This window comes from Callorhinus ursinus, unplaced genomic scaffold (assembly GCF_003265705.2).
Source record: "Callorhinus ursinus isolate GAN/ISIS: 27379988/994484 unplaced genomic scaffold, GSC_fseal_2.0 scaffold88, whole genome shotgun sequence".
Taxonomy (NCBI): Eukaryota; Metazoa; Chordata; class Mammalia; order Carnivora; family Otariidae; genus Callorhinus; species Callorhinus ursinus.
In genome coordinates, this window is record NW_027397150.1 from 2,898,498 (window position 1) to 2,926,461 (window position 27,964).

General features: G+C 48.4%; 1 protein-coding gene across 5 annotated transcripts; it reads left to right on the forward strand.

Annotated features, from left to right (window-relative positions):
• The first annotated feature begins 2,921 nt into the window (after window positions 1–2,921).
• Window positions 2,922–24,875, forward strand: PCP4L1 (Purkinje cell protein 4 like 1). 5 transcript variants are annotated; one of them, XM_073888231.1, is made up of 4 exons: window positions 2,922–3,155; window positions 13,756–13,876; window positions 23,099–23,153; window positions 23,769–24,875. In XM_073888231.1, exons 2-4 carry the CDS (start codon window positions 13,811–13,813, stop codon window positions 23,909–23,911), a joined length of 264 nt encoding a protein of 87 aa, XP_073744332.1. In that variant the 5' UTR covers window positions 2,922–3,155; window positions 13,756–13,810; the 3' UTR covers window positions 23,912–24,875. The 5 variants fall into 5 exon arrangements, with proteins under 5 accessions (XP_073744332.1, XP_025716493.1, XP_073744331.1 ...); XM_025860707.2 differs by lacking the exon at window positions 2,922–3,155 and adding an exon at window positions 3,976–3,994; XM_025860708.2 differs by lacking the exon at window positions 13,756–13,876.
• Window positions 24,876–27,964: the final 3,089 nt, after the last annotated feature.

Below are 27,964 nucleotides of genomic sequence, written 5' to 3' on the forward strand. Positions count from 1 at the left end.
CTGGCCTGCTGCCTCTTTTTGCAGAGCCTATGAGCTAAAATGGTTTTTACATTAAAGTTTAAAAGGAAGAAAAAGAATATTTTACGACACATAAAAATTATATGAAATTCACACTTCAGTGTCCACAAATAAAGTTTTATTAGAACGGAGCCCCACTTATTGGCTTATCGTTTAGGACTGTTTTCAAGCTGTAGTGGCTGGCTTGAATTATTTCAACAGAGACCATCAGGCCTGCAAAGCCTAACGTATTTACTATTTGGCTGTTACAGAGAAAGCTTGCAGACCTCTGGCCTGGGATCTTAGATTCTCTTTATAATCTTTGCATAGTTGTTTAAGAAATTTGGAGAGGTCTGCTTCATTAAGGACAATCTTTTCAATGCTAGTTAGGCATTTATTAGAAAGGTGGGGGAAACCAAGAAGAGTAGGCTGCATGGAGTGAGTAGGAGCTAGCCTAGTTAGAAACTGGTTGACTTAGGCAACTGCATCCCATTGGTAAGTGAGAATCAGAGGATCTCAGGTGGTTGGGGGAAAAGACCTGATCTTATCCCCCTCTTCTCTGTTTCTGATTTGGCAGAGAAAGTGTAAAAGCAGATTGGGTGATGCATAGAAGTGTTGAATCACTATATCGTACACCTGAAAGTAATATAACACTCTGTTAACTATATTGGAATTAAAAAAAAATTAAATTCATGGGGCGCCTGGGTAGCTCATTTGGTTGAGCATCTGACTCTCGGTTTTGGCTCATGCCATGATCTTGGGGTCCAGAGATCCAGCCCCGCCCCGCATGGGGTTCGGTGCTCAGCGTGGAGTCTCCCTGAAATTCTTTCTCTCCCTCTCCCTCTGCCCCTCCCCCTGCTCACACATGCTCTCTCTCTCTCAAATAAATAAGTAAAATCTTGAAAAAAAATGTTTAAGTACTAAGGAAAAAGAAAGAAAATGTAAAAGCACAGAGGAACTAGCTAGAGAAAGGGTGTTTGAGGTCTTATCTGAATCTGGTTATTGAAAAGAGATCAGTGGTTCTTGGCTGAGAGTAGCTCAGCTATTAATGACTCAGTTATTACAGGCCATGAAGGAAATTATCAAGAGGGTGTCGTAGCTGAAGCTGAGAGAGTTTAGTTTTGACTCACCGAAGCTTTATGTAGGCTAAGAGGTTTTACAATGCCTAGAAGAATCACAGGCAAGAGAGTTTGAAGGATTTCCTGAAAGTAGAACTGAAGCCTAGATATTTAGATAAACAGGAATGGCAGTTGAAGTTATCAGGGAGTTCATGACTTTTCCCTAGGTGTTCTGCTTCTCTTCATCTTGCTCAAATCATATTTTTTTCCTTGAAACTTATATGACATAATTGTTTAGTAAAATTCCATCTTCTCGAAAAATAATCTCTACAGATTGGACTGTGGGCTTCATCTTTCACATCCATTCCCTACACCGCGCTTGGCTAGTAGAGTCTGGTTCTCAAACACGGGCCACCAGGTGGGTCGCTCCTTGAATTGCAGGAAGATGCAAGCTAGACTCGCGGAGGCAGGACTTGCAGGCTGAAACCCATTTTAAAGGTAACAATGGGTGCAAAGTCATAAGTAAGTTGTTGCAATAATAAATGTATCTCCTTTTTTTATAGTTTACCATCGTGCCTGGCACAGCGGAGGGCATATTGTCACCGTGAGACTGAATGAATAAGCAGTTGTTTTTTGTTTGTTTTTTAAAAATAAGTTGTGGGGCGTTTGTAGCTTGAACACTGGCAGGGCGGGCCGGAAGCTTAGTGTTGTGACCTGTTTTTAAAAATAAAGTATCTTGGGGCGCCTGGGTGGCTCAGTTGGTTAAGCGACTGCCTTCGCTCAGGTCATGATCCTGGAGTCCCGGGATCGAGTCCCGCATCGGGCTCCCTGCTCAGCGGGGAGTCTGCTGCTCCCTCTGACCCTCTTCCCTCTCATGCTCTCTATCTCTCATTCTCTCTCTCTCAAATAAATAAATAAAATCTTTAAAAAAAATAAATAAAGTATCTTGAAATAAAAAAAATAAGTTGTGGGATTTTTCTTTTTTTTTTTTTTTTTAAGATTTTCTCTATTTGAGAGAGAGAAACAGTGACAGAGATAGAGAGAACACAAGCGGGGAGGAGAGGGAGAAGCAGGCTCCTGCTGATGCAGGGCTCTATCCCAGGACCCTGGGACCATGACCCTAGCCGAGGGCAGACCCTTAATGACCGAGCCACCCAGGCGCCCCTGAATAAGCAGTTGTAAATTAACTTTGGTGGAGAGCCCATTACCTATTCAAGTGGATGCTAAGGGACCATCTTTTTTTTTTTTTTTGAGAGGATTTTTTTTTTTCATTTTGTGGGAGGTAAGACTGATGAATCGTAAAATGTCTTTCTACTCCTGAAATCTGTAATATTCCCAATCAAACAGGCACTTCACAATTTCCCTGTTCTTGGCCACGGAATACGCCACTTGCTTTTGTCTGTCTCCTCTTCCCTCTTTCTTCCTCTCTTCCTACCTTGTCTGAATCAGACTGCCATCCTACGACTAAACCCTGATCTGCAACATCTCTCGGCTTTACCCCTTCCATTCACGGGTTCCTGCTTCTTAGGTACCCTCCTGATTTCCTTCCAGCTCTTCTTTCTTCGCTCCCACAAATTCGCACACTCCTTTCCCTCTCTCTCCTTCCTCCTTCGTGTACTACTCCTTCCTCTCCTCCTCTGCCCGCGCTCCTTCATTTTCCGTGCTCTCATCCCCCGACGGTCAGCCCCTCCTTCCCGCTCTCTGGCTGTCTTACCCTAGTTTGGAAATGCTGCAGAAATCTGGGCCTGCCACCATTGGATGCGAGGGGCCGTCACTCTGCGGCAGGAGGAGCTCCTATTGGTCGGGCTGGAGGCGGGTACGGAGCTGACTATAAAAAGTGGGCCCGGAGGCGGCGCGCGGAGCGGCTCCGACTGGACCGGGTCGGAAGGGGTCACCTGGCGGGAACCTGGTCCCCGAGAGCCGGGGTGCGGGTTCCGGAGCAGCGGCTCCCCGCACTAGATTCGGCTCTGCTCGTCAGCCGGGGCGCGCCCCTCGGAGCCCGGCCACTCGCGGCCGTCGCCCGCGCAGCCCCGAGGGCCCCTCGCCGCCCCTGCACGTGCCGCGCCCCGCGCGCCCGGTCCGGCCGCCGCGATGAGCGAGGTGAGCGGCGCTGTCGGGCCCCCCCACCCCCGCCCCCCGCTCCGGGCGAGCCTGCGGCGGGGAAGCCGGGTCCCGGGGAGCCAGGGAGGGCGCGGCAGCCGGGAGCCGCGGAGACCTCCGGGGGCGCCCCACTGCCCCTCCGGGGAAGCTCCCTCCTCGGGCGCTAGGAAGCGACTGGAAGACGGAGGCTTCAAGCCCCGCACTGTGCAGGGAGCTTTTTTTTTTTTTTTTTTTTTTGGTGGGGGGTGGGGACTGGAATCGGGTGTCAAGTGGGACTGCGGGCTCAGGCGATAAGTCATCTTCTCGGGATACCACCCTCTGCATTTGTCTTGCCGCTCCGAGGTCACTCGGGTTTCCCTTCAGTCCCCGGACTTGGGAGAGAAACGCTCGCCTGTACGGTCCTTCTCCGAGGGCTGTGTTGCTCTTGCACTGCTTAGGTAGCCTTCAGCAAGAACTCCAGCCTAGCCCCCTAGGGTGGCCACATTTCCCCTTTTAGGAAGGGGGCATCCCACCCTCCACTCATTCAGAACGGAACCAACCATTGGAGGGACCATGTCTGATATTCCGGAGCCCCTGTAGCGGGGGCATGTCCACTCCTGGAGAGCTGTCCCCTTCAAGAGAGACCTCCCTCTGCAGTGCTTGTTACATCCTAGGTCTTCTTGTCGGGATCCACCGTGTTCATCTGAGCCAGAGCCAGTCCATTAACTGGGATTTTTCTCTTTTCCCCGAACACCATCCATAGGTAGGGGTCAAAGCAGAGACTTGGAAAGACCTCTTCCATTGTTTGAATGCATTCCGTAGGATCCAGAATCAAGGATCTTCCTTCCCAAGTGAAGTCGGTATGGACAGTAGCATCACAAGCCTGCTCCACGCAACCCCGTTCCCAGTGCCCAGGATCTGGTGATAAATCCAACCTCTCGGCTATATGCCAGGTCCCAGCCCTACTACTTACTAGCTATGTGGCCTTAGGTGGGTTCCTAAACCTTTCTCTGCTTCAGTGTTTAATCTACAAAATTGGGGTAATACGGATTGTTCTGATTCAATGAGATAATATATGAAAAGTACTTAGGACATGGCACAGAGGAGGCACTCAATCTACTTTAGCTAGTATCATTCTGTCCCTGTTCCTTCTTTTCTGTTTTGGAATATTACAGAAAATGAGCACAAGACTTCTCAAGAATACCAGGCCAGTGGGGGGACAGGACCCTGGAGCTGGGTCTCAGTTTAGATCTTTATCTTTAGTAGGAGCTCTGCTGACCTCCCACCAAAAATTGTCATCCAGGGAGCCAATTAGTGCTGACTGCTATGTTGTCTTGGTTGCCATGTCCACTAAGTTTATCCTGGAAAATTCGGCTAGTCTGGGGGCTGCAGATGAACTAAAGTGGTTTCTAGTCCCTCAGCTGGTTGTGACTGCGACCATGGCAGCCTTTCAGAAAGAGAAGGAAAAATATGTATGTATTGTTCAGTCTTCTTTCCTCTTGCTTCTAACATGAGCAGCCGTGACATGAGAAGAGAGGTGTTCTTTGCCCTCTTTTTCACTGAAGGCCGGAGTTCAAGGCCCCCTCTAGAGTTTCTAAATCTGCAAGTTGCAATTCAAGCCATCCCCTGGGAGTCTGTGATCCGAAGGCTGTGCCAACATGAAGATGTGTGGTTGGTCTGAGCTTTTGGGGACAAGTGCACAGACTCTGTAGGACATGCCACAGGGGCTGGCATTTACGGTGGTATTTGGTGGAGTTCAAAGCTGTTTCAGCAACAGGGAAAACAGTTGCGTGTTTGAGGGGAAAGTCAAGTCTTGACTTAGTTGCTGAACTTGGCTAGCCTCACTCAGGAGCTCAGCAGAATGATGACAATAGGATCCTTGGATGGGGACTAGCTGTCAGTGTGTGTGCAGGGCTGCCCAGCCTCCCAGGCTGTCAAGAGCGAGTTGGTTCTAACTAGCAATTTAGCTGTCAAAGCTGCCTTCTAATATGGAGCTGAGCCTGGCTTCAGGAATGAGTATTTATAAAATCCAGAAGCAGCCACCTGGGTATACACAGAGACTAGCTCCTTCTGAGCCAGATCCCCAGAGGGGCTCTGCTTCCCTAGAGGCTAAGACCAGGCCTGTTTTCTTCCTCTTGAAAGAGCTCTGATAAAAAGCGGAAGGATTGCTCAGGGCTCTGGAGCTCTAGGGAGACCCCTGACCGCTTCATTTCTCTCGGCGCATCCCCACGGGGCTCCTTGCTCAGGCAGAAGTGCCCAGCCCAGGAAAGTCCTGTGCACCCTGAATCTTATATAAGCTTCACCTCCCCCACCTGCTTATTTGCTTGCTTCAGAGAAACTGCATGAAATGAGAGGAGTTGGGATCTCATGAAGAGATTCCCATTCCAACTGAAGAATAAAAACTGGAGAGCAGTCTTCAGACCTGGTGCGACCGGAGAGTAAGGGTGCTGGTGGGGCCGCTGGGGAGGATCTCCAGCTCTACGTTGCCTTCGTGGCTGTTTGCTGTCCCTCAGTACTGCAGCAGAGCATCTCTTGTCCATGTGTGTGTGTATTCGTGCACAGAGGAGCTGCAGGGACTCATCCCCATCTTGTCATATTCACAGCTGCAGGCCCGAGTTGATTGCTGTGAATCACAGTCTGTCTCTGAGAGTTTTCGTAACTTTTCGCTAGTTTCAGTGAGGGATGGGAATGGGAGATGCATTCATCCCCTGGGGGCTCTTGCCTGTAATCCTTTGTCATATGGTGGAGCTGGCTGCTTCAAAGTACACTTGTTAAGTTCTCCTGTGATCCTTCCTGTTGCATTTCTCAACTGGGAGGAGCCCAGCTGGGGCAATCCCTTGGTCTGGCAGTCATTCTGTTGCAATGAGGGTCATGGATGACTGGGAACGGTCCTCATGGTGTCCGTCTTGTGTTTGGGCCGGCAGGGGCTGGAGCAAGGAATGGATCAATGAGAAATCTCACTGGGAGAGAGCTTAGAACTGATACCCCCTCCTTTATTATTCTGCTTGCTGTCCTCTTTGGTAATAGGAATGGGATATCACGTTTGGGGGATCACATTCTCTTTCCTGTGCGTATCTGTCAGAATCCCCACGACAGAAGTGTGGTCAGGTTGCTATCACTCCGTTGTCTTCACTGAGCCAGTTTTTAGGGAACCTGGTAGGGACTTGGAGGAAATCCAAGTGTCTCTCTCTTTGGTATTTTATTATGATTATGGTTCTGTTGGACAAATAAAATAAAAGGGCTAGCTACTTAATGTTGGGATGCCTGCCACCTCTGGAAATAATCTGTCTTCCACAGTAAGGGAAACCGGAACTTGGTTCTAGAACTTGCTCATCCCTTTCTTAGTCACCGATCCAGGTTGTTGTCTCTGGCTGCTCGAGCAGGAGCCTCTCACTGGGAAAAGTGGATGACAGTTGTCTTCTAACTCTTTCTCCTAAGCTGCAGCTGGGATCTGTTACCTCTCAGAAGGGCAAGTCTCTATAGGGGCAGGCCCCCATCAATAATGTGGCTGGAGTCCAGATACACAAACCTGATGCCTTTTTCATGTCTGTCTACGGAGGGTCTTAACCGATGAACTGGATGGAGATAAGGTTGAAGGGGGAGAGGGAGGAAGAAGGATCAGGTTAGTAATTGTCTTTTCAAGGTAGTGTTCTATGAATGCCTTTCCCCGTTTTCTGTTTTTCTGTAGTTCCAAATTGTCTTTCATGAGTCTGTTTTATCATGGAAAAAAAATGAACTTGGTTTGCAAAAGTTCTTTCAGATAGAAATATAGGTATATCTTTCATCAAGAGACTCTCAAATAATATATCCAGATATTTTAGTGACATAATTTTAGATTTGTTAAGAAGCCCTAAAGCTCATCTGACCCCATCTTCTGATCTTATACATGAGGAAACTGAAGGCCCAAACCTCATGTAAGTTTACACAATGCTAGAACCAAGACGAGGGCACAGACTTCTCACGGCAAAAAATTCCTTTTTTTTTTTTTTTTTAAAGATTTTATTTATTTATTTGAGAGAGAGAGAATGAGAGATAGAGAGCACGAGAGGGAAGAGGGTCAGAGGGAGAAGCAGACTCCCCGCTGAGCAGGGAGGGAGCCCGATGCGGGACTCGATCCCGGGACTCCAGGATCATGACCTGAGCCGAAGGCAGTCGCTTAACCAACTGAGCCACCCAGGCGCCCCCTGGCAAAAGAATTCTTAAGAGTCCTTTAATGTGTTACTCCGGTGAGTACAAATTGCTTTAATTTATATGCAACTGTTAAGGAATAGATCGCTAAGTACTTTTTACAGGAAATCTGAGCAGTGTGATTTAATAAATGCTGAACCAGAGGGGGGAGAGAGAGAGGAGAGACCAGCATGAGATAAGAGTTATCAGCAGTGGACATTTGGGTAGAATACTGGGCAGAACGAGTACTATCCTTCCTGATGCAGGATGATGTCTGGTCATCCTGGAAGTGGGTGCTGAAGTGACGTGGGAAGCCTGGAGGCCCCCTTTTGTGGTTCTTAGTTCCTGGTGTCCATCATTGATCCCCATAACTGCAGAGCATCAAGGACCAGAAGGAGCGGTTTTCTTTCTGAAAAGGAAGAAATGAGAGCAATGCTCTTAACTCTATAAAGTACTTGACTTGGAGGACCCAGTGCTGGAAGTAGAGTTGGTGTCCCTGCTAACCAAACAGGCGCTGAACACTGAGCCCTTCGTTGGGCTCCTTGACTTCCAAGAAGAGTACAAAGGCTTTGGGAGGAAAACTCTGAGAAGGGGGGGAACAGGAGGATGTATTCGATCTGCTAAGTAAGTGATGGGAGCCTACTGGGATCCCAGGATCCTAAGTGCATGGTGTTCTACATCCATACCCCGGACCGGCTGCCCAAAATGCCTTGACTTGCCCCAGAATTATTTTACCTGCAAGAGTAAGCCAAGTGAGAAGCAGATCGGAAACCACTTTTTCTAAGAGATCTGCATCCCTGCAGGTGCCTGTAAACCAGTGCCTCAAAACCTGGCCCTTGTCCTGGTTCTCCTCCCCGAGGTCTAATGATTGCCTCATTCCAGGCTGACTCCTGAAGGCCTGCCCACCTGGGTTTCCCAGCTCCCCCCCCACGCCCCAGGGAAAAGAGGTGCTATTTACCACTCTGTTGTCCTTGGTGCTGCCTCCCTCCCACACAAAGCCCTCCAGCTGAGTGTTTGCTTTGTCGGCTGTGGGGGGATTCATACGTTTATTTTGGGACATTAACGCCATGGGTGGGCTGCACATTGAAGATTATAGTAATAAATGATGCTTTGGCACTACTCGCTCTCCCCCACCCGCTGCCCTCAGTACGGGGTAGAAGGCACAGCTCCAAGCTGTGTGCAGAGCACCACAAATAACCACTCATTAAACCGTGGCAGCCCATGCTGGGGGGGAGGGCCGGGGCTGTTGACTCACTGCATACCGTGAGCTGGCATGGCCAAGGAACTCTGCCTTGGACTCCGGTGGGGGGTTACTGCTATTCCAGGCAACAGGGCTGGGGTGGCTGAGAGGACAGGGGGCTTGGGAGCTCGGACTCTGCTTGGGTTCTATTCCTGTCTTGGGAGGCATCTGAGTTATAAGGTCTTTAGGTTGTAGTCCTTATTTGAGGAGAAGAATGTGTGTATAGAGAGCCTGAAGGAAGAATTCCTGGTTCTCCTTCTGTTAGTATGTGGAGGGTGACCTTGAACAAGTCTTTCTGACGCTGTTTGAGGACTGCGGCTGGTTGCCGCACTGGAGGAATTGGAAAGGCTCCAGCTGCGCTCCAAACAGCCGGCTGGGGTCTCTCCCAGGCAGCCAGGCGGCTCCCGGGGCCCCTCGGAAGCCCTGCAGCAGCGACCTTCCTCTAGGATCGGGGGAGGGTACGTCAGCAGGGGGACAAGGGTCCCTGGGGACCCTCTTTGTCACCACTAGGAAGCAGGTGCACTCACTCCGGTCCGCCTTCACTTTCTGCACCTCTAAAGCAAGCCGGGAGCTGACAGAGCCTAGGATTTCTGACAATACACCAGCGAGGAAGGGGTCTTTTGGGGCTCCTATTTAGGACTTTTAGGATTCAGGCCCTTTGGAGGTTTCCTGCTCTGGACCGCAGCACAGGCTTCTGAGTACCTGTGCCCATTCACGTGAGCCAAGTGACTCCGGCGGAACTCTGTATATGATGTGTTTTCATTTGCAAAGCACCCAAGCCGGATCGTGCAAATGCGAGTGTGCGGAGGTGCTCCTTTGTTCCTTCTGTTGCTGCCGCTAACAGCATGTGATGCTGCTTTTCAGAGCCCCCGGGGCAAGAGGGGTACAGGGAATCTGCGCAGTTTCCCTTCCCCAGGTTAGGTCTCACTTGCTGCTTGGAGCAGGGGGGGGTGACACCCTCTTGCCTCTTCTGGTGACACGGGTTGCTGTGGCAACAGCATCACTGAGGAAAAAGACAAAGAAAGGAAGAAACACAGCCCAGGCAGGAGGCAGGGGGAGCCAGGCCCAGCGGGAGAAGTTCTCTTCCCCAGTTACCACTGCCTGTCTGCTCTCAGGCTCTTTGCCGAGACAACACCAAGCAACCATCCCTCTGAGATAGCGGGTAGACTTGCACAACCATCTTTATGATTAAAACAAAAACGTGTGTGTCGTGTCTTAGGGTTCTTTGAAATGAAATATGAACCTTTACGGGGGTTCAGGACACCCCCTCCTGTGCGCCTGGGAGGGGCTCCAGGAGGCACCAGGCTCCAGACGTGGGCAGTGGCTGGACAGAAGGCGGTTTCTGCCCAGCAGACCATTGCTGGGCCCTTTACCAGAGGCTTAGAGCCCTCGTCAGCATTTCTGGGGACAAACGTAGGGAAGATGGAGACTTTGATTTCCAGCGTCGGTTCACGGTAAAAAGAGATCGGTTATGAAGCTCCCACGGTGGCAGAATAAGCCTCAAAGGCCCTTAGAGCAATCCTGGGCATCGTCTTCCTCCTTCAGTTTTACTTAGTGAAGACTGACTCGGTGGCCACTTTAGGCTTTGATCCCAGGACCTTAACCACACATTACCCCAGGGACTGGACCTGGTCTTTTTTTTTTTTTTTTTTAAGATTAATTTATTTATTTTGGAGGGGAGGGAGATGGAGAGAGAGTCTCAAGCAGACTCTGTGCTGAGCACGGAGCCTGACACAGGGTCACTTTCACGGCTCTGAGATCACGACCTGAGCTGAAACCAAGAGTCGAAGCCTAAACCAACTGCACCACCCAGGTGCCCCATCCCCCTTGACCTATTCTTATATATAACCCAGAGTGACATTACTTCAAAACAATAACTATTTCATATATGCTAGGCATTTTACATATATTATCTCCAGTTCTTTTCACCCTTCGAAATAGTATATTAACCTTTTCTGCAGATGAGGGATTTGAGCACAGCAAGGCCAAGTGGTTTACCCAATGTCACACAGCTGGGAATGGCAGAGCCGGGATTTGAAGAGAATCGTGCAGATCCAGGATATGAAACCAGATCTGTATGGCTCAACCTCATATGCCACAGTGCTCCTCCCAGGAATTTGAGGCTTGCGACATTTTCATTCACATAAATATGGAGTACCTACTCTATGCAAGACATAGGTTGTTGTTACCATGATATACAAATAAATGGTAACTGTGGACTTTGCTTTGAAGGGCATGGCAATGTGGTGGGTGAGGAGGGTGCCGAAAGAAAGGCAAATACACAGTAGCTCTTATACAGGTAGTAGGAGATACACTTCTAGAGAAGTTCTCTTTCACCCTCAGCTCCTTTTCAGGCCCGTAGGCTGAGCTGAGGAAAAGCAGTGACCTGGCTTCTGGTATCTTCACCATCTCTGAACCGGTGATGCTGCGGCCCTCAGCAATCTGGAAACAACGTTGATTTCAGAAACCTAGATGCGGTGGCAAAAAGAGCCGAGTGGGGGCGCCTTTCATTCATTCCACAAATATGGAGTGCATATCATGTGTAAGGCCTTGTGCTAGACCCTGGGGGTAAAGCAGTGAAGAAGACACATAGAGCCCCTACCCGCATTAGGAACTTGCACAGAAATGGAAGAGAATACATTCAGTATCTATCCACGGAATTAATTTAGTTAAGCGAGTAATAAGTGCTACCAAGAAGAAATCTAGGTGCTATTAAAACATAATGAAGGCCCTAGATGGGACGCCTGGGTGGCTCAGTCAGTTAAGCGTCTGCCTTCGGCTCAGGTCATGATCCCAGGGTCCTGGGATCGAGGCCCGCATGGGGCTCCCTGCTGAGGGGGGAGCCTGCTGCTTCCCCTGCTTGTACACTCTCTCTCTCTCTCTGACAAATAAATTAAAATCTTAAAAAAGAAATGAAGGCCCTTGCTGAATCTGGGGAGCTGAGAAGAGCTTCCTGGGAGGAGCCCTTGAGGGGAGCTCTGAAAAATAAACAGGAATTAACCAAATAAATAACTAAAAAAAAAAAGAGAACCATGTCCCAAGGTCCTGAGATGGGAAGGGACAAAGTATGTTCCAGAGACAAGGTTACTGAAGTAATCAGAGGCTGCAAACGTAGGGCCCTTGTGACCACATTAAGGATTTTCTTTATCCTAAGGGCATCGGTAACCACTTGGGCTACTGCAGTGGTCCACGTAGGAAACAGCTGTGTGAGGGCCGTCGCAGTGGGGAGAAGTGAATGGAGTAAGAGATAGTTAGGAGATAAAGTTAACAGGAGTTAACACCGAACCGGATATGCAATGTGACGGGAAGAAGGTGTCAAGGATGCTTTCCAGGTTTCTGGCTTGTACAAGTAGATGAGATAGAGAATATTTGCAGAAGATTCGGTTGGGTCAGTAGAATTATGAATCCAGTTTGAGACACATAGAGTTTGAGGGGTTTTTTTTTAAGATTTTTTTTAAAGATTTTATTTATTTGAGGGAGAGAGAAAGAGCATGTGGGGGGGGGCGCAGCGAGAGAGGGACAAGCAGACTCGATGTGGGGCCCAATCCCACAACCCTGAGATCAAGACCTGAGCCGAAATCAAGAGTCGGTTGCTTAACCGACAGAGCCACCCAGGTGCCCCTAAAGTTTGAGGTTTCTGTAAAGCCTCCGGTGCAGGTGTTTTAAAACACGAAGGAGAGGTCTGGGATAGAGATGTGCATTTGAGCCCTCAGTGGCATGGTGTGCTGCTCGGTATAGTAGCCGCTAGCCACATGTAGCTATTCTCCTTACTAATTATTTAATGAACAATGATTGACTTATTGATTAAAATTAAATAAAATTATCAATTTTATTCCCCGGTTGCACTAGCCACATTACAACGTATTCAACAGCCACACGCACCTCGTGGATGCCATACATCAGACAGCTCAGGTAGAAAACATTTCGATCATTGCAGAAAGTTCTATTGCAAACTTTTTCTGTCATGGGCCAGATAATAAACATTTTTCGCTTCGTGGACCATATGGCTCCTGTTGCAACTATTCAGCTCTGCTGATGTGGTGCCAAAGATAAGACGTAAACAGTGGGTATGGCTGCAAAACTCTATCTCGCCTGCAAAAACAGGCTAGAGGCCAGATTTGGCGGGGGGCTGTGGTTTGTCAACCCCCATGCTACTGGATGGAGCCGGTATAAATGATAACAAGTCACAGGGACAGATAGGATCATCTAGGAAGAGAGAACAGAAGGGAGCCTAGCTCTAAACCTGTAGAGTCTCCACTACTTAAACATTGGGAAGAAGTGCCCAGAAAGATAGGAGAAAATCAGGGAAAACCATGATGCCTCAGGAACCAGGGAAAGAAGATGGGAGAAGGAAGGTGACATGACTGAGCCTCAAATGCCTCGAGGTCAAGCCAAACGGAGCTTGCCCCTTTGCATTTGACTTGGTATCAGAGAGAGCATTGGAGTCGTTTCTGGGAGCAGGAGCAGGGAGAAGTGAGGCTGAAGTGGGGTGGGGAGTGTGGGAGCTGAGGAAGTGGGAGAGAGTAAGTGTTCGGAGGGCTCAGCAATGAAGAGGAGGGAGCCGGGAGAGGCCTGCCCCCCCCATACACCTTTCTCCCCTGCCTTTCTGAGTGCTCCTTCTCAGTCTTGGCCAGCCTATTGACCTCTCCTTAGCTGTTTTCCAACCTTAAAACATTAAGGTATAATTTCTATGCAGTAAAATGTGCCCTTATCAGTGTATAGTTCTGTGAATCTTTTTTTTTTTAGATTTATGTATTTAAAAAAGATTTATATTATTTTTGAGAGAGGGAGAGACAGAGACAGGGTGTGCAGGGTGGAGGTACAGACAGAGAGGGAGACCGAGAATCCCAAGCAGACTCCCCACTGAGCACAGAGCCGACGTGGTTCTCGGTCTCATGACCCTAAGATCATGACCAGAGCCGAAATCAAGAGTCGGACGCTTAACCGACTCAGCCACCCAGGCGCCCCAGGTCTGCAAAGTTGACAAACATGTAGTCATGAAACCACCACCACAATCAAGATACAGAGCAGTTTCATCATCCCCAAATTCCCCACTTCCCCTTTGTAGTCACCCCTCCTGTGACCTCAGCTTTTATCAGGCACCGAACTGATCTTTCTGCTTTCACTATAGTTTTGCCTTTACAAGAATGTTGTATAATTGGGTCTTGCTTCTTTCACTTAGCCTCATGCTACTTTTTTTTTTTTTTTTTTAAGTAAACTCTTCGCCCAACGTGGGGCTTGAACTCACGACCCAGAGATCAGGAGTCACATGCTCTGCCGACTGAGCCAGCCCGGCGCCCCTAGCATAACGCATTTGCGGTTCATCCACATGGTTGTATGTATCAGTAGTTTATTCCTTCTTTTATTTTATTTATTTATTTTTAAAGATTTTATTTATTTATTTGACAGAGAGAGACAGCGAGAGAGGGAACACAAGCAGGGGGGAGCGGCAGAGGGAGAAGCAGGCTTCCCGCGGAGCAGGGAGCCCGACACGGGGCTCAATCCCAGGACCCGGGGACCATGACCCGAGCCGAAGGCAGACGCCCAACCGACTGAGCCACCCGGGCGCCCCTTATTCCTTTCTTTTAATTGCTGAGTAGTATCATACAGTATGGATGGAACACACTTTGTTTATCTGTTCCTCGGTTGAGGGACGTTTGGTTTGTTTCCAGTTTCTGGTGATTATAAGTGAAGCTGTTAGAAACATTCACTTACAGGTTTCTGTGTAGAGGTTTTAATTTCACTTGAGTAAATTCACTTGAGTAAAAAAAAAAAACCCTACTCACCTAAGAGTAGGGTTGCTGGTGTTAGCAGTAAAGGTGTGCTTAACCTGCCAAGGCAGCCGCACCATGTTGCATTCCCAGCAACAATGTATGAGAGCTCCAGACACTCCATATCTTTGCCAGCACATGGCATTATCATTTTAAAAGAACCATCCTAATAGGTATGTAATGGTATCTCAGTGCGGTTTTAACTTGAATTTCCCAAATGACCAATGATGCTATCTTTTCTTGTGCTCGTTTGTCATCCATGTATCTTCTTTGGTGACACGTCCAAATATCCTGCCCACTTTTGCAAATTGCATTCATGTTACCAGGATTTGAAAACTCTTTATATACCCAGGATACAAGTCCTTTGTCAGATATATGATTTGCAGATATTTTGTTCCAGTCTGTAGCTTGTCTCTTCATCCTCTTGGGAATGTCTTTCAAAGAGCAGTTCTTGTTAAAAATAGAGCCACCCTATGATCCAGCAATTGCACTACTAGGTATTTGCCCAGAGGATACAAAAATACAGATTCAGAGGGGTACGTGCACCCCGATGTTTATAGCAGCAATGTCCACAATAGCCAAACTGTGGAAAGAGCCAAGATGTCCATCGACTGATGGATGGATAAAGAAGATGTGGTGCATATATATATGCTTTGCTACTTCTTAGCCGTATGACTCTCTCTCTCTCTCTCTCTCTCTCTCTATATATATATATATATATATATATATAATGGAATATTGCCCATCAAAAAGAATGAAATCCTGCCATTTGCAATGACGTGGCTAGAACTAGAGGGTATTATGCTAAGTGAAATAAGACAGTCAGAGAAAGAAAAATACCATATGATTTCACTCATATGTGGAATTTAAGAAACAAAACAGATGAACATGTGGGAAGGGGGGAAAAGAGAGAGAAGGAAGCAAACATAAGAGACTCTTAATGATACAGAACAAACTGAGGATTGATGGAGGGAAGTGGGTGGGGAATGAGCTAGATGGGCGATGGGTATTAAGGAGGGCACTTATGATGAGCCCTGGGTATGTATGTAAGTGATGAATCACTAAATTCTATTCCTGAGACCAATATTACACTATATGTTAACCAACCAGAATTTAAATAAAAATTTGAAAAAAACAACAAAACAAAACAAAGAGCAGTTCTTAGTTTTGTCAAGGTCTAATTTATAATTTTTTTCTTTTATGAATTCTACCTTTGGTATGTCTAAGAAATCTTTGCCTACCCCAAGGTTGCAAAGATTTTTTTTTTCTATATTTTCTTCTAGAAGTTTTATAGTTTTAGGTTTTGTATGCATTTGGAGTTAATTTTTGTATGAAGTGCAAGGTTTAGATTCAGTTTTTTTGGTTGTTGGGGTTTTTTTTTTTGCATATGGCTATTCATATTTTTTGAAAAGATCCCCCTGACCTTTAAATATTGGGGTTCCTCAATGCATGGTCCTAGGCCTGCTTCTTTTCCCTCTAATGGTAGTTGAAGAAGGAATTCAGATTGAGGAAGCCTTCTTTTCCTTTTTTAAAAAGAGGGAGAGGTTTTATATATGAGAGTGAGGGGAATTGATTGTAAGGACTCCTGAGAAGGAGGAAGGAGAATGGGATCTTAAGCTCAGATGGAAGGACAGGAATTCATCCGAATGCTGATGAATGCCCTGGGAGGAGGTGTCATCCAGGGAAAGGGAGGCCGTGGCCATGTCAGATCCCTCTCTGCACTCTCCAAGCCTTTCTTTAGGCTAACAGGCCTTGCCTCCCCTTTGCCTCCTTCCCCCATGGGGAGGGAGAGTCCACAACTTTGAACTGCAGAGGAAACAAGGGTATATTCACGGGGACCCGGCAGCCACCGCCAGGATGACGGAATGGAACATTGTCAGGCCCAGAGGTGAGGAGAGAAGGAATACGGGAAGGTAGGCAAGGGGAAAAAGTAGGGCCCTCTCGGGAAAAGGTGAGAGCAAATGGGCCTCAGGGTTGCTAACTAGTGTTTGGTGCGTGTTGAGAAGTGAGAAACATTGAGTCCTGTGTGCGAGGTGAGACTGAACTGAACCAAGCTCCAAGCTCACTAGAAACGTGGAATAGCAGACCTGAATGTGGGTGAGGGAGTCATTTGGAATGAAAACCAGTGGGGTGGTCCTACCCACGGAATTCTCAGAATCTGAAGGGCTAGCATCTGGCCCTGGGAGTGACGAACATACCCTCAGGTGATAGCTGTCGCCCAGAGGTCAGCCTAGTGTGTGCCAGGAGGCCCACCGAACACATGTCGAGGTAAAAGGCAGAGTCAGGGTAGTCTGCTCAGCTAGCAGAGTAGGACTTTGAGTCAGTAGGCGTGGTCTGGGATCAGGCTCTGTAATAGCAGGCAAGATCTCCCCATAATGGGCGTACAGGACACTGTTCTCCATGTTCCCGGTAGAGCACACGTGAAGAAAGTGCTGGGGACTGTGGATTGAGAGACAGACCGGTCCTTGATGGTGGGAATGGTAGGAAGTCACGATCCCTAGTACTTTCCTTCCTCGGCTAGACTTGGAGAGACAGCATAGCATGGTGTTCAAACGCAGGGACTCTGGAGTCAGACTGTCCCTTTTTTTTTTTTTTTTTAAGATTTTATTTATTTATCTGGAGAGAGAGCGCATGAGAGGAGGGGCAGAGGGAGAGAGAGAAGCAGACTCCCCATGAGCAGGGAGCCCAATGCTCCATCCCAGGACCCTGCGATCATGACTCAAGCCAAAGGCAGACGCTTCACCGACTGAGCCACCCAGTGGCCCTATGGAGTCAGACAGTCTTGATTCAAATTCTGGCTTTGCTACTTCTTAGCTGTATGACCATAGGCAAGTTAATGAACCTCTCTTACCTCAGTTTCCATACCTGTAAAATGAGAATAGTTACAATAGCCGTCTTATGGGGCTGTTATAATGACTCAGCGTGCCAGTGTTTATCAAGTGTGTAGAGATGTGACTGGCACATAGAAGGTATTACACCTGTGATGATTAACAAGGCCGGGGGCGGCAGGGGTGGGGGGGTGGGGGCGTGCTGCAGTCCGGGATCTCTTCGCGTTCTCCTGCTGAGTCCTATGAGGAAAAGGAAGGACTTGCTAACCCACTTCACTGTTGTTATTACAGGTCAGAGGAGCTCAGTGTTGAAAGAAGCAGAAGAGCCTCCGAGAGTTTGTAATCCATACCTGGCTAGGATGTGAGGCAGAGAGAGGCTGAGAAACCCTCCCTGGTCACAGCTCCTGTGGGTTAGCATCGATCCTGTGGAGGTGTGAGTTTGTGGGAGAGATGCCCTTACGGAGCGTGTGGTATCTGGTTCACCCAGAGCGGACCTCCGTGCCTCCTTGGTTTACCCACAGTCCAGCTAGTCTGATTGCTTACAGGTGATGTACCAGAGGACCTTGATTCATCGAAAATCGCTGAGTTTCTGGAAAGCAAACAGAGGGTTGGGGCAGAGACCAGGGACTAGTAAAGGGCTGAGAACTATAGAGAGTGTGGGAGCTAACAACCTGTGATCTAACTGTCCCCACCCCCAACCTCAGCAAATCACCAAAAACTAAATCTAGAAATCCCGTGTTCTGAGTGGCTATTTTGAGAACTGGCTGGAGAGGGTGGAGGGAGGAAGGGCAGGAGGTAGAAGACTCAGCCTAGTGCTTTTCAGCAGAAGGTGCGAGGGAGATTTCAAGGGGCCATTGGGAGCAATAGGGGTCTTCTCCTCCTTATAGCACCCTTTTCTGGTCTCCCCAGCGCCCTCTCATACATTTAAGCCAAATGGAGCTGGGAAGCCCTGGAGGACCAGACAGCAGCTGAGCCGTGGCTCCATTCCAGGGTCGGTAATCTCAGGGGAGACTCAGGAAGGGGGACAGCCTCCTGGGTGGAGGGAAGCGTGGCCCGGGTGGTTCTGTCCTGACCCGTATTTGGGCTTGGAGGATGCTCAAGATTAGCTGATCCGAGAAGCAAAGTAGAGGAAGAGACAGCCATCGGAGGGGAGATATTTAGAATTGGGTCCAGATTTTCCTCCAAAGGGGAGGGGTTGGGGTGAGAGAAAAGAGTCGGTGGATTAAGGGAACCGACTCAGAGTCAGACAGAGGGATAACAAAGCAAGGATCAGAGTCAGGGATTTGCTGGCAATCTAGAAAGTAGGATTTAAAGTCAGAGATCATGGGACTATAGAATTTGCCTCTTGACCCCTGACCCTCTTGTCTGGACTATCGACTGTTAGCCTATTACCCATCCATGGGCTGCTTTTGCAATATGGGCGAACCTCTTGTGATGACGGGGTACCAGAGTGGAGCGTGTCAAGTAGGTGACTGCTGGGCCATTACATCAATCGTGTGCAAATAAATAAATAAATCATGACTATGACCACAGGAAGATCATGGAGGAAGAAAGCAATGACCTGCCAGTCTCCCAAGAATCTCAGGAACAACCTTTCTTTTCATGCATCCTTTCTTTTGGTCAAAGGGGGACTAGCAGGAATTCCATAGAGTTTCAGGAACACTTTTGTGAATGGTCTTCCAGATTTTTAAATAGATAGATAGATAGATAGATAGATAGATAAGCAGTCTATATCTTTTACAAAATTGGACCATATCAATCTACAGCCTACTTTTAAAAAAATAATAACTTTTGTTTTACTTTAAATTAATATTTTCTCTTTTCCCCCCCTAACTTTTTATTAGAAAAATGTATCGGAGTTGAAAGACTAATAGTTCAGTGCGCATCCATATGTTTTTCACCTAGATTCAGTCATTGTTAGCACGTTACCATATTTGGGCGAGCATGTGACAATATTCCATGTTGTGGGAATAGTAGAGCCTGGTGGTTGAATGTGGAGTCCGCTGCTCTGGGTCCCAAAGCCAGTTCTGCTGGTTTCTAGCAGTGTGGCTTGACCTTGGACAAGGTCTTTAGCATCTCAAAGCCTGTTTCCTCAACTATAAAATAGGGATGACACCTCGGAAATTTCAGAGGATTAAATGGGGTAATGTTGAGCGTGTAATACATTCTCAGTAGATATTGTTTGGGTACTTGTCTTACCTCTTCACTCAGCCTGGAAGTTAGGGACAATCTCTTAACTGGTTTCACTTTAAATCCGTGTCCATTACCCTCATGTGGCCCTAAGTACTGCCTGGTGATCCTACCTACCACAACTCACCGTTCACTCTCTTACTTTCTTTTTTTTTTTTTTTTAAAGATTTTATTTATTTATTTGACAGAGAGATAGAGAGCACAAGTAGGCAGAGTTGCAGGCAGAGGGAGAGGGAGAAGCAGGCTCTCTGCCAAGCAGGGAGCCGGACATGGGGCTCGATCCCAGGACCCTGGGATCATGACCTGAGCCAAAGGCAGCCGCTTAACCGACTGAGCCACCCAGGCGCCCCTAAAGTGATTCCTTAGAAACAGATCAAACCATGTTTCCCTCTGCCCCAAACTTTGTAATGCTTTTCCATCAACTCAGAAAAAAGTCCAAGCCTTTGCTCTGCTCCAGAGATATTCATATTCTGGCCACCCACCCAACTTCATTTCTTCTGCTCTCTCCCTTATTCACTCAGCTCCAGCCATGCTGGTTTCCTTACTCTTCCTTGAACATAACCAGGCACAAAACCTGCCTCAGGGACTTTCCACCTCACGTTTCATCTGCCTAGAAGGCTCTTCTACACACTGACAGGGCTTCCTTTTATATGTCATTGAAACCTCTGCTCAAATGTCACTCATCAGAGAGGCCTTCCTAGATGGCGCTGTTTTATTTTCCTTCTTGGAACGTGTCACTAGCTGGCATAGTTGTTTAATGAGTTCAGGAACTTTATTATGCTCACTGCTGTGTCCCCAGTGTCTAGAATAACACTTGGCATGTGTGAGGCACTGACATATTGGTTGAATAAATGAATCTCGTGTTTCTTCTATACTCTATAAGTGCATAGAACAAAACACAACTAAGTGGCTGATAAATATTTATCAAAATCGGGTCTAAATGGCATAATCTACATAAGATAAGCTGGATTCTATCAGCTTATTAAAGCAGAGCCCTGGTATCTGACAGTCATTCAACCAAGGTCTGCATCAGTAAAATGGGGGAGAATGCTGTATACTCCACTGAACTATTCCAAGGATTCGATGGCAAAACCTTCGTGAGAAGCCTGTATCTTGGCAAATAGCAAGTACTCAAATTGTGAAATGAGTAAACAGACTCCAAGGGTACCTAGAAGCCCACAGGCGTGACTCTGTCTCAAGATCAAGTGTGCCTTGAGATAGGAATGTCCAGATGGAGCAACTCTATTGATACAATTCCAAGGAAGGGGAATTCCTATTATTTTGAATTTAACTCTCCATCTGGACAGAGAAGCTAGAAAAAAGCACACATATCAGTTGACTAATCCAATTTCAAATTCATGGCCATGGCCTTAGGAGGGGCCCCAGTGCTTCCCAGCAATGGGAATATTACCGTCCCCTAGTTCATTCACTTTCCTACTCTGCTTAGAGACTATTTCATACTTTCTTTCCCCCTTCTTTCCTTCAAGACCTCTTCCCTCCTCCTCTTGGATGATGACCTTGCTACCTATTTTACTTCAAAAACAGAAGCAATGAGAAGAGACCTTGCAAACGTCCCCACCTGCCTGCCTCTGGGCCTATAGGATCTGCCTTCCCTCCTGTGGGTGATCCGTGCTTAGCTCCTGTTCAGGGCCACCCGCTACTTGGGCACTAGGTCTTACCCCCTTTCTCCTCCAGCAAGGATCCTCTTTCTTTTCTTTTCTTTTTTTTAAGATTTTATTTATTTATTTGACAGAGAGAGATAGTGAGAGACAGTGAGAGCAGGAACACAAGCAGGGGGGGTGGGAGAGGGAGAAGCAGGCTTCCCGCCGAGCAGGGAGCCGGATGCGGGGCTCGATCCCAGGACCCTGGGACCATGACCTGAGCCGAAGGCAGACGCTTAACGACTGAGCCACCCGGGCGCCCCAAGGACCTTCTTTCTGTCCCTACAGTTTGCCCTTCTCTACTGAATCATTTTCTTTCTTTCTTTCTTTTTTAGATTTTATTTATTTGAGAGAGAGAGAAGGAGCATGAGCAGGGGGCGGGGCAGAGGCAGAGGGAGAAGCCGACTCCCTGCTGAGCAGAGAGCCTGGACTCCAGGCTCGATCCCAGGACCCTGGGATCATGACCTGAGCTGAAGGCAGATGCTTAGCCCACTGAGCCACCCAGGCGCCCCTCTACTGATCATTTTCATAAAACACAATCATTCTATAATTTCTGCGATCTTAAGTCAAATCTTCTCATGCCCTGTATCCCCCTCAAACCACATCCCCACCCCCATTTTTGGGGAACTCCTTCTCTCTTTGCTGCTTCAATCTCTCTCCTCCATTTCCCTCATGAACCTACTCTAACCAGACTTTTGCTCCCTTCCTCCACTGTGACTTCTCTTGTCAAAGCCACCAGTGATTTCCACACAACAAAACCCGGCGGTCAATCCCCAGTCTTCATCTTACTTGGCCTACCTGCAGAGTTGGACACAACTAATCACTCTCTCCTGCTTGAAATAGTTTCTTCACATGCTTTCTAAACTCCTATACTCTCTTGGCTTTTCTCCTACCTGACTTCTCAGTTTTCCTTACTGAATTTTCCTCATGTCTACAACCTCTAATCACTGGAATGCCCCAGGATTTGACCCTTTTCTCTCTATCTGATGGTGATCTCACAGTCTAATGGCTTTAAATGTCATCCATGTGTTAATAAAGGCCTAATTTATATCTCTGGGCCAGATCCGGCTCCTTAACTCCTCTTGGGTATCCAGCAGCTTATAAAAGCATCTCCTCTTGAGTAATTAATAGGCCTCTCTTTTTTCCTAAAACCTGCTGCTCCTGCTGTCTTCTCCATTGCGGGAAATGACAATTCTGTTTTTTTCAGTTCCTCAGGCCAAACACTTTGGAGTCATCCTTGACCCCTTTCTCAAAATGCCACTTATCCCATCACCCAGTCCCTTTGGTCATAGCTTGAAAATATACCCAGGATCGAACCACGCCTCACCCCCTCCACTGCCATGGTGCTGACCCCAGCAATCATCACCTCCTGCCTAGTTGTCTGCAGTAACCTCCTAGCAGGTTTTCCTGCTTCCTCCCTCGTGCCCCCTTTGTGCAAATTGATGGTCTCCGGTGCCTTCTCATCTCACTTGTAAAAGTCGAACTCCTTAAGAGGACTCCCAGGGCCCTACGGCATCTGCCCACCCTAGTTATCTCTGATCTGGTCTCCAGCCCCCTTCCTCCTGCTTCCTTCCTCTCTCCACTCCAGCTGCATTGGTCTCTTGCTATTCCTCAAGTAAGTTCATCTCACTTCTGCCCACGGTCATTGGAAGCTTCTGCCCGGACTCGGGTAACCCTTCCTCCCTTATCTCTTTTAGCTTTTGGCTCAAATGCCACTTTCAGACAGAATTTTCCTGACCACTCTGTATAAAACTGTATTTCTCCATTCCCACAAGCACTCACCAGCCGCTTCCCTGTCTTTTCTCTGTAACACTTAACCACCACCTAACCTAATATTTTATTAGTCTCTCTGTGTGCTAGAATGTAAACTCCATGAGGGCAGGGGTTTTGTCTGTTTTGTCCTCTGCAGTGTCCCTAGCACCAACAAATGCTTGTTCAATGAATCTTGATGACTTTTCTCCCTTTCTCTGATCTTCAGACCCACTTCTTCAAAAGATTGAGGAGTGCACCTAGTGATAGGGGGACTTGAAAGTGTTGATGGTGAGTCTAAAGGGATGGCACCTTAATACGTCTATGAATATCTAATGCTCTGATTTCTCTTTTCCAGCTTAATACCAAAACATCCCCAGCAACCAACCAGGCACCTGGCCCAGAGGAAAAGGGTGAGTGGGGTTGGCCCAGGCTGTTTGTAGAGTGGGTGATTACAGGGATGTGAGGACAGGTAGGGCTATAAGTCTGGAAGCTCCTAGAGTGGGATGTAATTGGAATAGGAATGTGGACAAGTGAAACAAAGCACTAGGTTGGAAACACTATACCTGTAGGCTTTCTTCCACTTTTTCCTAAGAAGTAAACCTACCAGTATTTACTCCTCGATCGTGGAAGCTGGCTCTGGAGTGCTTGGAAACGGGCACTGTGATAGGAAGAGGCTCATGAGATAATCCAGCCACTGTCTCAATCAGAAAGTGAGGGAAAGCTGGGGAAGGTCAGTATGCTCTGGGACTCTGAGTTGTAAGACTGAGGAATAAGTGATGATAGAAGACATTTGTCGTCTTGGTCTAAGAGTAGCCAAGCTCCTAAGTAACTAGAGCTAGTTCTCAGCCTCAGTACCCCAACTCAAGCTTCCAGGAGAGTGATCAGGCGTTCTTGGTCCTAGCAAAGACTGGAGAACCTCCCAGAGCCCAGCAGGAAGTGGACCCTAGCCACTGTATTTGGGGCCTGGAGAAAGGTGCAGGGGCAGCGCCGGTTTACTCATCGGTGAATCCCTCAACTCTCTGCAGGGAAAGCTGGTGGTGCCAAGAAGACTGAGGAGGAGGAGGAGATCGACATTGATCTGACAGCGCCGGAAACAGAGAAGGCTGCCCTTGCTATTCAGGGCAAGTTCCGGAGATTCCAGAAAAGGAAAAAGGATCCTAGCTCCTGAATAACCAGCCTTGTCCCGCGCTCTCTCCCTTTTCTCCCCTTCGCTGCAGTTCTGACTCCTACGTGTCTTTGTCTCTTTGTCCCTCCAGCCTCTTGCTGAGGCAAGTTCCATCCTTATATATTATTTTCTCTGGTCCCCCCCAAGCCATTGCAACAGTGGAAGCACAAGGAACGTGGGGGAAGACGAAGAATTCAATTGGCAGCCACTTGTCTAAGGGTGGACCAGTTTGTCCTTGGGACAAGCCTCCTTGACCAGCACCTATGCCTGGCCTGTGAGGTTGAAGAGCAAGAGGCTTTGAGGTTGAGAGAGGGACCCCCGGCAGTCGGGGTGGGGGAAGCAGTCAGAGTAGGGTGCCCGAGGGGGGCCTAGGCACTGTTCCACCAGTTACAACAGTCACACTTCAGGTAACATGTTTCTGCTCTTCACATCCTTCTGCACCAACACATCCTCCTTCCCTCCTATGAGCTAGGCGACCGTGGGGACCGGAGCCTCCCTCTCCTCGAGGCCAACCCAGATCAAGCCCCTTCCACATTAGTGCATGCTGAGTAGATGAGTTCCAAGGCAGGGAGCCTGGGACGGGTGGAGGCCAGAGAAAGCTGCTTTCACCGTCCAGTCTAGGACCGTCAGGGGCAGAGGCAGAAGAGGTTTCAAAGGGCCGCGGGCAGGGAGATGGGCCTAGAGTAGATTTGGGGGGGAAAGAGAGGTAAGGGTGGGGAGCTTTCTGGAGACACAGCTACTGCCGGTAGACGTGTACTGCGTGTACTAGACAAAGGATTTCTGCTACCCTGCCTACCTCTACCCTCCCCAATCCAGCCATCCCTAGAGGCCGCGCCAACCAAGGGACCCCTGTAGTTTCCACCTGCCCCACTGTGGAGTCAGAGCAGAAGTTGAGTAGCCACTCTATGTGATTTGAGCATGTTTAATCATGATTAAAAAAGAAAAAAACCCCAGGGGGGTCATCTAACCTCTACTTCTGTGTTTTTCTTGGGAGGAATGTGAATGTAAGCCCTAGCTGGCCGCAGGGAGGGTGGGAGACTGATCGCATGGACCACACCACGGCACAGGAACCGAACTTGTAGACTGAAGCCCACCCCTGCCTCCCCCCCCCCCCGCCCCCCGCCCTTGCCCTCACCTTGATTCACCGCCCACACGGTCTCTGAGGCTGTCACCGCCCCCCGTGCACACCCGTGAGGCTGCTTGCCGCCTCCCCGCTCGCCTTCCGGCTCAGAGCACGCTTGGGATCTATGCCTTGGAAAACAAACCCAACCTTCCTTGCTCCCTATACCCAAATGATCTGTCCGCCCTGTCCCTCCTGCTCTGTCTTCCTCCCACATTCCCTCTCCCTCCCGCTGTTTCTCTAACTTAGGGGAAGGAGAAGATGACTCTGGGTCCGGAGAAAGCACCACTGAGCACCACTGATGTGCTGAAGATTTTAAACCATGAATTAAATAAAATGATGGCATTCAAAGGTGCTTGCACTGCTGAGAAATGGTCTCTATACAGTGAAACCGGAAGCTGAACACTGGAAGATCAAGCAAGAAAAGCTCATTCTCACACACTCTCTTCACTTCTTAACATTCACCTTCCTTTCCCGATTCAAGAATACAGGAGCTGAGGGGCGCCTGGGTGGCTCGGTCGGTTGAGCATCCGACTCTTGGTTTCAGCTCAGGTCGTGATCTCGGGGTTGTGGGATCGAGCCCTGCGTGGAGCTCTGTGCTCAGCGGGGATCCTGCTTGAGATTCTCCCTCTCCCTCTGCCTCTCCCCTTGCTCAAAAATAAATAAATAAATAAGTAAGTAAATAAGTAAATAAATAAGTAAATAAAATCTTAAATTAACAAAAAAAAAAAAACGCAGAAGCTGAAACCATGTAGCAGCTGGGAGTAGGAAGCAAGGGACAATATCCCTGGAAGACAACCTATATCCCAAAGTTGATCCTTGCCGAGCAAGCCCGGGGCTACAGGATATTCCATGGACATGAGATGGGTGTTGGCCTGGCCTCAGCTTGGTCTGCCCCTGTGGACGCTGAGGTAAGACAGGTGCCCCCTGTTCCCGGTGATCTGGGCTTCTGAGAGCGGGGGTTGCTAAGCCAATGGCGGGCTTCGCCACCAGCCCTCTCCTATTGACTCTGCTGCTTGGACGGTTATCTGCCTGTTGGTTTTTTTGCCACACTGATCTAGAGCATGGTGCTGAAATGTTTTTCCCCTTCACCATTTCTTGCTCTAGAAGCGTTACACTTGCCCTCAGACGTCTTTTAAAAGAAAGGGCATTGTAGCAAAAATACCGTCTGTAGCTTTGGGAAAGATGGTTCTAACCAGAAATGTTTGGGCATCTTTCGTGGAGCCACTGGTAGTTCTCAGTAAAGGTTCTCAAAGCTAGTTTCTCTCTGCGAGTCCTCCCTACTCCTACTGCGCGGCGCTCGAATTGACCCTCTTCTCCTGTAGCTCTTCCTTGGGACCCTAGGCTTGGGCTGGGATCTCTTGCTTAGGGCCCCAGAGCCCTATTTCTCCTCCCTGTCCCTCTGGCTCCTGCCGCTGGAGACACAATCCTGGAGTATTGGTCAGTAAGGAATTGTTCTTGGGTACTTTTGTTTTGTGGAGCAAAGACTGCAAGTCTTTGGGGACTGGTGAGCGCTCTCCTAATACGTGGCTTAACAGAAGAGACAGGCAGAAACAGTCAAGGGGAAAAAAGCAAATTCAGTTGTCACATGTCTATCACTGACACGCCTTTCGGTGCTTTTCCGTCTGTGTAGGGAGGGGTGTCGAGCTGGGAGGATAGCCCTGATGAAAGTGGAAGAGGTCCGGAGACCTGAGCAGGGGGAATACTTCAGAATATGTTCCCAGAGGCCAGACTTGAGGGCGAAGGTTTTGGGAGAAATTCAGGCAGCTAAAGGGGACAAGGATTCTGCTTCCCAGGACAACCTACTTTCAGGGACTTGAAGTCCTTGCTGGGAAGGACTCTTGACCTCTCCTTGATCTGGCCCCAGTATAGAGGGCAGCTTTCCCATGTCCATCTCTTTCTCTTGCCCTTGACTCTGCCCTAATGTCCTTCTGGGGAGCTGCCCTTCCGGCCCACTTCTACCTCTCTCTGCCCCTCCTCCCCTTGCTGTGTTTCCTTTATTTCTGGGGTTGTTTGTGGGGGTGAGGGGTGTGTGGCTATTCTTGGGAGCGACTTCGTTCCTGCTGTACTTGGTCCCTGAGACTCAGCCCTTACGGGAGTCACTCTCCAGTGAGCTGTTCCTTCCTGTTCTTCACCATCTTCTCTCCAAATGCAGCACCTCTGCTGCCTGTGCCTCTGAAGACTGAGGGTTTGGAGGTCAGGAGGTTTGTTTCTTTTCTGGTCGTTCGGGTAGCAGCTCAGACTTGAGATCTACAAAGGCAGAGACTCACAGTCCATAGATGGTCAGAAAGTAAGCCCTTTCTCAAGGCTGCAGGAAACGCTTCCTTATTCCCTCCCTGACCACGTCCCTCCTCCATCCAGCCTGGGCATCCACAGCCCTCCCTCTCCATCCAGCATTCTATTTTTCCCTTAGTGTGATGATGATGATGGTGGTGATGATGATGAGGATAGTAATTGGCCTTTTTTACCTAGTCACCTAGATCTTATCAGCCTAGATCTTACCTAGTCACCTAGGTCTTACCAGCCTAGATCTTACCTAGTCACCTAGATCTTACCTAGTCACCTAGATCTTACCAGCCTAGTCTTACCTAGTCACCTAGATCTTACCTAGTCACCTAGATCTTACCAGCCTAGATCTTACCAGTCACCTAGGTCTTACCAGCCTAGTCTTACCTAGTCACCTAGATCTTACCAGCCTAGATCTTACCTAGTCACCTAGATCTTACCAGCCTAGATCTTACCTAGTTACCTAGGTCTTACCAGCCTAGATCTTACCTAGTCACCTAGATCTTACCAGCCTAGATCTTACCAGTCACCTAGGTCTTACCAGCCTCGATCTTACCTAGTCACCTAGATCTTACCAGCCTAGATCTTACCTAGTCACCTAGGTCTTACCAGCCTAGATCTTACCTAGTCACCTAGATCTTACCAGCCTA

Excerpts from the sequence above, each read along its gene's own strand:
- PCP4L1 (XM_073888230.1), top strand. The coding sequence starts at position 3,944 with ATGCATTCCGTAGGATCCAGAATCAAGGATCTTCCTTCCCAAGTGAAG. Across the intron at positions 4,088-23,098 it reads ACCTCTCGGCTATATGCCAG|CTTAATACCAAAACATCCCC; the intron begins GTCCCAGCCCTA and ends TCTCTTTTCCAG. Across the intron at positions 23,154-23,768 it reads ACCTGGCCCAGAGGAAAAGG|GGAAAGCTGGTGGTGCCAAG; the intron begins GTGAGTGGGGTT and ends AACTCTCTGCAG.